Source organism: Miscanthus floridulus, chromosome 1 (assembly GCF_019320115.1).
Source record: "Miscanthus floridulus cultivar M001 chromosome 1, ASM1932011v1, whole genome shotgun sequence".
Taxonomy (NCBI): Eukaryota; Viridiplantae; Streptophyta; class Magnoliopsida; order Poales; family Poaceae; genus Miscanthus; species Miscanthus floridulus.
The window spans coordinates 11,955,229-11,964,949 of NC_089580.1; the positions used below are offsets into that span (position 1 = coordinate 11,955,229).

The following is a 9,721-nucleotide window of genomic DNA, read 5'->3' on the forward strand; positions in this document are numbered from 1 at the left end:
CAGTCCCACGAACGGATCATCAGAAAGAAGACGCCTTGCTGTTCCGCGGGCAATATCTGAGAAGAAGACAGGTTCCGAGAGCGATCACCACCAGAAAGAAGACGTACGTGGACGAGCAGTCGCGGATCGCTCCCCAAAAATCTAATCGCCGCACACCCCGTGCAAGGTTCTCAGATGGGCGAGGGTTCCTATGGCTGCGACGAGAAGGGAGAGAGGCAGCGGAGAATCCCAGGAGACGAAGAAACAGAAGCGAAAAGAATAGTAACTGACGCAATCAGTTCGCCTCCACTAACAAAAGGAGTAACTCCCGTGATTATGTGAATTAAGTGGCAAAAGAATGGCCACGTCCGCTCGCCGCCCGCCTACTTGCCACGCCTCGGCCGACGACGGCGGTGGCACGCGCGCGCGTGGCACGCCTTTATCCTTTTCTTAGCTTCTCAATTTAGATGAATAATTTCCAACCATATAAACTAAGTCAACGTTCAGTCAAAATCACATATAGTATTAAACCATACCACGCTGAATATTACGTACCATAGAGTTTTATTTGATTTATTAAATATTATATAAGCAAACCCATATTATATCCAACAGGTCGGATGGGCAAGGGTCCAGCGGCGGCGACGGTGGCGCCAAGCAACTTCGTCCGTGGCAACGGCCGCAGATCTGGCTTGTCGGCGGCCCTCTTCCATGCTGCCGGCGGCCCATCCCCTTCCTCGTTGTCTGGATCTGTCGCACCGAAGGCAGCTTCATACATGTCTTCCTCCATGGGTGATCTTCCCCGATTTGATGCCTCCAGTTCTTCCCCTGTTGGGCGAGGTGGCTTCACCGGCTCCCCTTCATCGTCTCCAGCCTGGTGGAATGCAGCTGCTAATGGTGGTAGCCCAACAGCTTGGGATCCAACACGGTATATTTCTCTGCACCTAGGTCTAGCTTAGGGATTGAATTTTGCTTCATTTAAATCTTTTGCCGTATGGGTTAAGGGATTGATGCCCTACTAGTTGGCCGTGTACAAGGTTTCAGTTAGTTTTCAGTTTGCAATTTCTATGTACTTTCAGTTAGCTTTTTGTTTGCAATTTCTGTTAGTAATTTCAGTTAGCAAATTTTGTTAGAAATTTTAGTTAGCAATTTTGTTTTTGCAGTTTCAGTTAGCAAATTTAGTTAGAAATTTTAGTTAGCAGTTTCAATGTAAAACAAATAAGTATCCTGAAGTTGAGATAAAACAAATATGTCTACAAATTTGTATCCTGAAGTTGAGATAAAACAAAGAAGTCTGCAATTGTTTCCTGAAAGGATGTTTACACGTGTTTGCTTTATACAGTACAGGTGTATTTCAGAAAAATGGTAGTGGCTGCAGTGAGTTGAATGAGTTGTATCTACTACTGCCTTTTCTTTTTATATTCAGCTTTGTTGAAATGAAAATTAGTTGCTTGACTCCTTGTTATGCATAAATGCTTCCAGGAACAACAATTCACGTCCCCCTGGTGGATTTATGGGTATTTTGAACAACCAGGCCAATTTGCATTTGTTTGGTGCTCCATCTCACTATGCACCTTTCAAGGCTCCAAGATCTGCTGATGTTGGAGGAAGCTTTGCCTCAATGGATGCAAGTTCGCCCTCAGATGTGGAAATCCTATCAGACAAGCAGCCTGCTGTAGTGGATAGAGACAGTGAATGTTAGGACTATGAAGCGGATTATGTGGACACCGAAAGAAGACGAAGTATTGATGAGTGCTTGGATTGAAAATTCGATGGACTCAACCACCGGAGCCGATAGGAAGGGCGAAGCATATTGGGGTGATGTTATTAAGGCATACAACAAGAACACCCCGTCGCAAAGGAGCGGCTTTGGCGTGTGATGCCAATTAGCGCGTGAACCTCCAAGTGGATAAATCGCCACAACGAGGACTAGCTTGCCGGCAAGCAAGTGAATCTCGGTAAAAAATCTTGTGTCATCTTGTTCCATGGATTTCTTGATTGATTGTGATTGACTGGCTCCATCATATTGTGATTGGCACACTCCTCGACGCATCGGTATAAACATCTTCACCTCTCTTGTATTACATTCTTAGTGTAGCTAAGCTCTTTAGTGTAATTAGTTTTGAGAGCTAGCTTGTGTCGGGTCTAGTGGTTAATGAGGCTCTTTAGTTAGCCTTTGAGAGCTCACTAACTTAGTGTAGTGACTTAGCAAATTGTGTGTTTAGTGATCATAGTCACTAGAATTGTGGTAGGTGGCTTGCTCTTTTAGTAGGCTAGCGCAACACTCGCTTCTCCATTTAATTGTCTAACATATTTGCTAAGTGTTATTGTAGAAAATTTCAATAGGCTATTCACCCCCTCTAGCCATTAGGACCTTTCAGTGCGGCGGCTCGCGGCCTCATCGATGGCGCCGCTCCCTCCTTCTCCAGGCGGCGGCGGCGCTCCCTCCTTCCTCGGCCAGATCCGGTGGGTGCGCGGGGCGGCAACGGCGGCGCGCGCGGCGGGCCTCCTCGGCGGCGGTGCTCCCTGCTTCCCCGGCCAGATCCGGCGCGCGCGTAGGTCGGCAACAAAGGCGCGCACGCCGGGCGGCATCGGCGGCGCATGCGGCGGGCCTCCTCAGTGGCGTGGCGCCGCACCCCGGCACTCCTTCCCTGCATATGCACCTCGGCTGCGCGTTGCTCCTCCTCCACAACCGGATCCGTGACCACGGTGGCGGATCGAGCACCCCCAGCGGCGGCGGCCTCCACAGTGGCGGATCGAGCACCCCCGGCGGCGGCGGCGCGCGTTGCGGGGCCTTCTCCCCCGGCGGCGGTGGCCCAGATCTAGGCCCGGTTAGGGCTGGGTATGGGCTTTTACTTTTTTTGTTTTTTTATTTGATTTACCGTGGCGGGCATTCCAACCGCCTCGGTAAATCATGATTTATTGTGACCTTTTGGCCGTGACGGTTGTGATGCCCGCCTCGGTAAATAAAAAACGCCCATCACGGTTAATATTTGTTTAGTAGTGTCTCACAAGATACAAGTTTAATGACTGATGACGAAAAGGCTGAGCGAGTTGCTGCCATGAAGTGTTTGAGGAAAATGCTTTTTCCTGAATTTATATAATTTGGTACGTATTTTCACTGGAATGTGACTGAACTTAGCTTAACCTAGCTTAGTGACTGAATTTATATATTTCGGTACGTATTTTCACTGGAATGTGAATATCTATGTTTTTCCCTGCTGTAAGACTGCTGCCAAGTAGACTGAATTATAATGAGCCTTCTTCTCAGTTACTGGTGTCTTATTCTCAGTTACTGGATGCTGTTGCCGTGAAGCTAGTGTATCTGTTACCAGTAGTTCCTGCTGCTAGTTACAGATAACTTGTAATCATTTGCTTGTGACCTTTCTTTTGCTTGTGAACTTGTGTCGTGTTGCCTCTGAATGATTCTGGACTGAACGCACAAGCCGTTTCAATCATATTTGATTTATGGAAAGAAGACATATGTTATATTTAATTTGTCAAATATATTATATTACACTATATTTAATATATCATTTTGTAGGATTTGTTTTGTATCAATTAGCAACATAATAGTATATATAAATGGTATTCATGATTGATCACGGTTACATGCGAGCATTAAATAACTTATAGACAGCTAAATAGACAGCCTCTGTGGGTTGTATGAGGTGTCTGTGTTAATTCAAAGAACTTGCAGACAGACCCCTGTCTGTGTCTGAACATGCCCTTAAAGCCAGCAGGTCTGTCGTATTATTAGCCTTGCTCTTATACGAGTGAGATGAGCAGGGTCCTCACGCGCCCATCGATGATGGTCGAAAAAACGATGCTTTCGTCGGTAGGGAAGGCAGCGACTCGTTTCTTAGGGAGTGTTTAAATCCAGAGGCTAAAGTTTAGGGGTGTCACATCGGGTGTCACATAGGGGTGTCACATCGAGTGTTCGGATAGTAATAAAACAAATTATAGAAGTCCTCAGTAATCCGCGAGACGAATTTATTAAGCCTAACTAATCCGGCATCAGCAAATGTTTACTGTAGCACTACATTATCAAATCATGAACTAATTAGGCTTAAAAAATTCGTCTCGCAAATTAGTGGTAATCTGTGCAATTAATTATTTTTAGTCTATATTTAATACTCTATGCATGTGTCCAAACATTTGATGTGATAGGAACTAACAAACTTTAGGGTGAGGAGCTAAACAAGCCCTTATCCCTCTCTTAAGAAGTCACTAGGTAGTGTGCCCGTGCGTTGCTACGGGACAACTAAACTTTTATATCAAAAACACATGGATCGCACGATAAGATAACAATACTATGAAATTAAATACCAACGTTAAAGTTACAGTTAATCCAAAAAGTAAAGTTTATGAAATTAACAGCCACGGAGAGCGCGGCGTCACAGGCTTACAAACTCTACTTTATATACCTTTCCGTGATGCATCTAAGATAATATTTTATATCGGTTGGAAGAAATCTCCGATATCCATTTCTTTCGTGCGTCAATAAATCCACGAATAAGTTCCATCGCATCTCCATACCATCATGTACACATGCTCGAGTATATATGTCAATATTAGTGCCTGTCGCATGGGTAATACTGCGTCTCTTGAAAAATCTTCCGCAAAAACTTAAAATAAAGTATTATACTCACCGTATAAATATGTGTGACTTTTGGTCTATTTCACACAGACATATACTATAGAATAAGATATCCACTTAAGTGTCTGTGGCAAGATTCATGATCAGTGATATATAAAAATAGTTAAATCGTAGGTATTATTATTGCAAGTTATAGTGACTCTGCGTTAGTTACCCATCTATGTCCTCTGCAATGTTTCATTCCTGTCTGAATTTCCATTGGAAGACATCCTCATTCTATTCAGGAATATGTACATTCACTGCGTCCGTGTACTGCAAGGTAAATCCAAGAGTGTACCTGGCATACATCAGCGCTGGTGTGTCTTTACACCAGTCTTCAATAGGTCTAGGATCAATCATGATAAGCATCTTCTCCTTCTAATAAAAAACATAAAGCATATACTTTCGAACGTGCAGCCATGGCAAAAGAAACTACAAACATGGTAGCATTTAGAATAGTATATAGGAAACAAGTAATAGAAGCAGGAGCAAGTGACTTACATATCTGCATTGTGCTAAGCTGTATTCCATATCCTCACATACACCAATCGCAGCAGCCATTTCTTTCTTAGTGTATTTTTTACGGTATTCTAGCATTTTTTATTAAAGCACATATTTTCTTGAAGAGAAGGATATCGAGAGTCAGAATTAGTATAACTTGGCCTACTTTATACAATTAGGAGAACAACAAATAAGACAATATAATATAGCATGATAAGAATTTTAAAAATATGCTTACACAGAATCTTAGGTCCATGTGATGCTTCGTAATACTATTGTATTTTTTTATTATATTGTACTCTCGAGCTGCCTGAAAACGGACACATAAGTTCAAACAGTTTTCAGAAATGTCTCGGTTGTTCATTAACAACTCTTGTAGGTCCTTGACACTTAGGGCAATCATGGAGGGATGAAAACCTTTAACCCAAGGCTTCCTGCAAAGCATTAGACACAGATGATGGTTTTCATCATATAAGATAGCACACAATTAATAGTAAATAAAGTAATTAAAATAAGCATGTAGCTTACTTCAACGTCACTTCATCCTGAATTGCCATGACGTAATCACACAGTAACTCAGTCATCTCTTCCTTGTTCATTGGCATGTCTTTCATGGCCTCAAATACCCAAAACTCATCGGGGTCTTGGTTGACATGGACTTGTAGGGATTTATTCTGAGTTTATATGTGTTGAGGGGTGCCTGTTTGAACCACTAAGCATTCGGCCTCCTCATAATGTTTTCTCTTTTTCGTGGACACTTGATCAGTCATCTTTGGATTCTCTATTATGGCACAGTCACTTGGGCTTCCAATATTTTCATCCCTATCAAGATATGAAGCACCCTTTCGTTTGTTTAACTCTGACGATCGATAGCAAGATCGCCGCAAGCTTCAATCTAAATTCTTTTCATATTATCCTGCACGATAGTATGAACCTAATTAATTATTAATTAAAAACCCACAGCTAGTGCACACTCATAACTTGTGGTAAGACGCATAGTTTACCTGATTGAACTTGTCTGACAAATCGTTCCCAGTCCAATACTCCATAAAGTTTATTAAGAATAAACCGCATAAAAAACTACATACAACATTAATAGAGGTTCAGGCTCACATTAGATCAAAAAGGCAAAGACACATAAAATTCAACTTATATGACATGCCATTATTTCTGACGTACCCATCTATTTGTAATAATTTGCCACGGGAAATCTCCCTAACCGGCCAGGTATCAACCTCAACATCTAGCCATTTGTGCTCTTTCGGGCATGTCTCCTCCAATATGAAATCTATCTGTTTTCGCAATCCACCTCGCTATTTGTTCATAGAAGAACGAATCAATCAACATTTCTAAAATATAAAATGTGTACAAATAGCTGTGTTAGGAAATACCCATAATTTTATTGAGGTCAACACGTCCGAACATCTCGTCCAAAGAGTCTAGCACCTGAACCTCACGTTTGACGACGTTTATAACAGCAAGGTACCAATATGTATTTGTAACATTTATTGGAAGGAATACCTATCAAATCAAACAATAAACATTTTGCCAGGCATAAAAAATTGATAATAAAAGACCAATAGATCATTTAAAAAAATTGCTACCATGTCATGCTTCAAGCACCCTTTGAACTAAACCAGGACGTTGTGAAGTGCCACAGTTAGGGTAATTGGCTTCAATAGTCTCATCCTTTTCTCCATCCCACTTCATGATTGCAACTCAGCACGTAGTTTCAAGATAGACTGTACCTCCTGTCCTCTTTTTCAAACCCTCCTAGGCCTTCAGCAGTGTAATATAAGCATCTATGACCTGCATACATTTCGCTATTAGAGAGAAAGAGCATTGAAGTTGGCAATGTTTGATAGAGTATTATGACTTGCATCTGTTACCTCGTCAGACAAGTATTCATATGGCTGAAAAGACATTCCATGTGGTTTCTCGACACCAGAACATCATCTATGAGCACAAGCTCCTCATTCCCAGGTGAAGATGGAATTTTTTTGACAGATTCAATTATGGCTCTATCAGTATTGGTACAAACATAATCTGAAAAAGACGATTAGATTAAAGTATACAACAATAGTCAGTAGTTTTTCTAGGTTAATCCATCAAAGAGAAAATATCAATACCTTCTGGGGCAACCGGTGAAGACATAGATTTTTTGGGTTTATTTTGTACGATTATGATTTCCGAAAGTTCTTTTTCTCCCATCGAATCTACCCCTGAAGTTGATAGGGCCTTTTCATCATGGGTCGTGCCAAAGCCCTGGTCAACTGGTAGAGCTTCATGGGTAACTTCTGTACTCATGCTTTCTTGCAACCATCTAGAATCATCCATAGGCTCACTGGAATTTTTTGTTTGTACAATATCTTCTAAGGGGCCTCCATTTTCCTTTGAAACCTTTGCATCTGAACTATCCATCGAGACCTAAAAGACGTACTTCATTATCAGTCTATCACATAAATCAGTGTATGACTAACCACACAGTAAAGAAAGTCTATCACATAAATCAGTGTATGACTAACCACACAGTAAAGAAAGTCTATCACATAAATCAGTATATGATCTAACCACACAGTAAAGAATGTATTTGAAGTCACACCCTGAGACCCTAGCCTTTTGTCGTTAATTCTGCATTCCAAAGAATAAAAAGAAAAGAACAATAATTAGTAGGATAACATACAGAGTAATAATTTAATAGGATATCAGATTGTACAACAAGCTTGTAGAGACATTGAACTTCTGATCGGTTACGATCTTCCCTTTGACAAAGACATTGCATAATTAACTGCACAATTATGAGACTGACAACCATTGTAGCATAGCCTATAACCTTGCAAAGACCCCATAACTTCACACCTTGAAATGTTAACTTATTTATCTTTACTGATTTCACTCTTCTAATTATATTGTCAGAAGAAACTATTCTTGTAAGAATTAAAGCAAGCACAGAATTGAAAACCAAATGTGTGCTTTAAGATAATTACTCCTGATGCCAAACCAAATAAGAAAACCAAGTGCGTGCTTTCAATAATCTGGGAACTAACCTAGACCATGGAACACATCGCCCTAAGCATCTTTCAGCGTCTTCCCTTGCTCCGTAGTGATGTTCTCTGCAAAGCCTACGAGCGAAAAATGCTTACCTTCTAAAATCAATTTCCGAATGAACAATATGGCAGTTAGAAAGCTCTATGTTTTTATAGATAGCCTACAGAGCAGTCATACAATGAACTTCAAATACATTCTTTACGCCGGGTGATCTGGGCGCGAGCGGTGTTTTTTCGCACGCCGGACGACGATTCCCTTACTAACCTTTTTAGTTGTTTTTATTCATTATTTTTAGAGTCCATTGAGCAGTTTATAACTGCATTAGATTCATGGTTCTTGTAAGTCCTAGAGTGGGAGGATGTAGTCCTTAGCAATCAAACTATTAATTCTATCATGTTATCACTTTCCACTTTGAAATGTTCAGAGGCATATTGCAACCATTAAACAAACCATTTGTATAGCACAAACAAAGGCTTGGAATGCAAGCAGACACTAAAACGATTCATCAACAGTCAGACTGGCAGCATCAACCAATGACATAAAACAAACATGTGGTGGGCATATAACCAGAGGCTTACATGCCTGGGCGTCAAGCCTCGATGAAGCGTCTCCAGGGCAGTGTCATGTTGGTGTCCGTGCTGTGCTCGTCATCTGGGTGATGGCGCCAAGATAGGAGATCACGACAAAAAGAGGCGACGGCGCGATAGTGGCTGGCACCCCATGATCCCAACGAACAGTGGCTAGCGAGGGTGGGCGCTATGGCGAGGCCCTAGGATTTATAGCAGAGGATTGATAGCAGTCTCTCTCTTTTTTTTGTCTTAATTCTCTTTCCTTCTATGTTAATTCTCTTTCCTTAGAGCAAGGCGCAGGGGAGCCGGGAGAGGCTTGTTGCCATGTATGCTGGTGCATGCAAACATGCAATGTGTATATGGATAGCACAATAATTTTCTACTTTCTATTTTGCCGTGATTCCTCTATCACATGATAGACTATATTCAATCAAATGGGAGATGTAATCGAGCACTATTAGGAAAGTATATCAATGGACTGTACAATGGCACTATATATGGATTGCGAGCTAGATTGTTTTTTAAGTTAGAATCCTATAGTGAAACAACTTGATGATGACAATCAAATAGTTGTCAGAAAGCATATAACAACAATCTATAGTGTTCTACAACTATGCTGATTCAGGTTCCCTGCAAAACTCTCCAGGGGAAGGTGCGCCTCCCATGGTCGTTGGGCAAAAGAGCCAAAATAAAAAGTTTGCAAGGCATAATGCAACATCAATATATAAACTCTGCAAACTCTGCAGGCACCAGTACATTATAGCTGTATTTATTGAGGTTGGGATTATAGGAATAACCAAATGCGGCACGGGTCTATTATTCTTTATTACAATGTGCTAAATACTCAACCGGGGATGCAGTGAAAAAACCCTATAAGATCATGTCTATTATTCATCAGCAAAATATTGTGCCATCCTTTTTAGGCTCCCATCTGACAAAGAATACTATCACCTCAGATTGGTCTGCACAAATATGATCCATTATT

At 41.4% G+C, this 9,721-nt stretch overlaps 1 protein-coding gene across 5 annotated transcripts; it reads left to right on the forward strand.

Annotated features, from left to right (window-relative positions):
• The first annotated feature begins 594 nt into the window (after positions 1–594).
• LOC136473014 (uncharacterized) lies at positions 595–3,122 on the forward strand. 5 transcript variants are annotated; one of them, XR_010762466.1, is made up of 3 exons: positions 595–907; positions 1,462–2,034; positions 2,351–3,122. XR_010762466.1 is itself a non-coding variant. In XM_066470715.1 (2 exons), exons 1-2 carry the CDS (start codon positions 600–602, stop codon positions 1,679–1,681), a joined length of 528 nt encoding a protein of 175 aa, XP_066326812.1. In that variant the 5' UTR covers positions 595–599; the 3' UTR covers positions 1,682–3,122. The 5 variants fall into 5 exon arrangements, 1 of the variants encoding a protein (XP_066326812.1); XR_010762467.1 differs by having other exon boundaries at positions 2,361–3,122; XR_010762468.1 differs by having other exon boundaries at positions 1,462–1,937.
• The last annotated feature ends 6,599 nt before the right edge of the window (positions 3,123–9,721 follow it).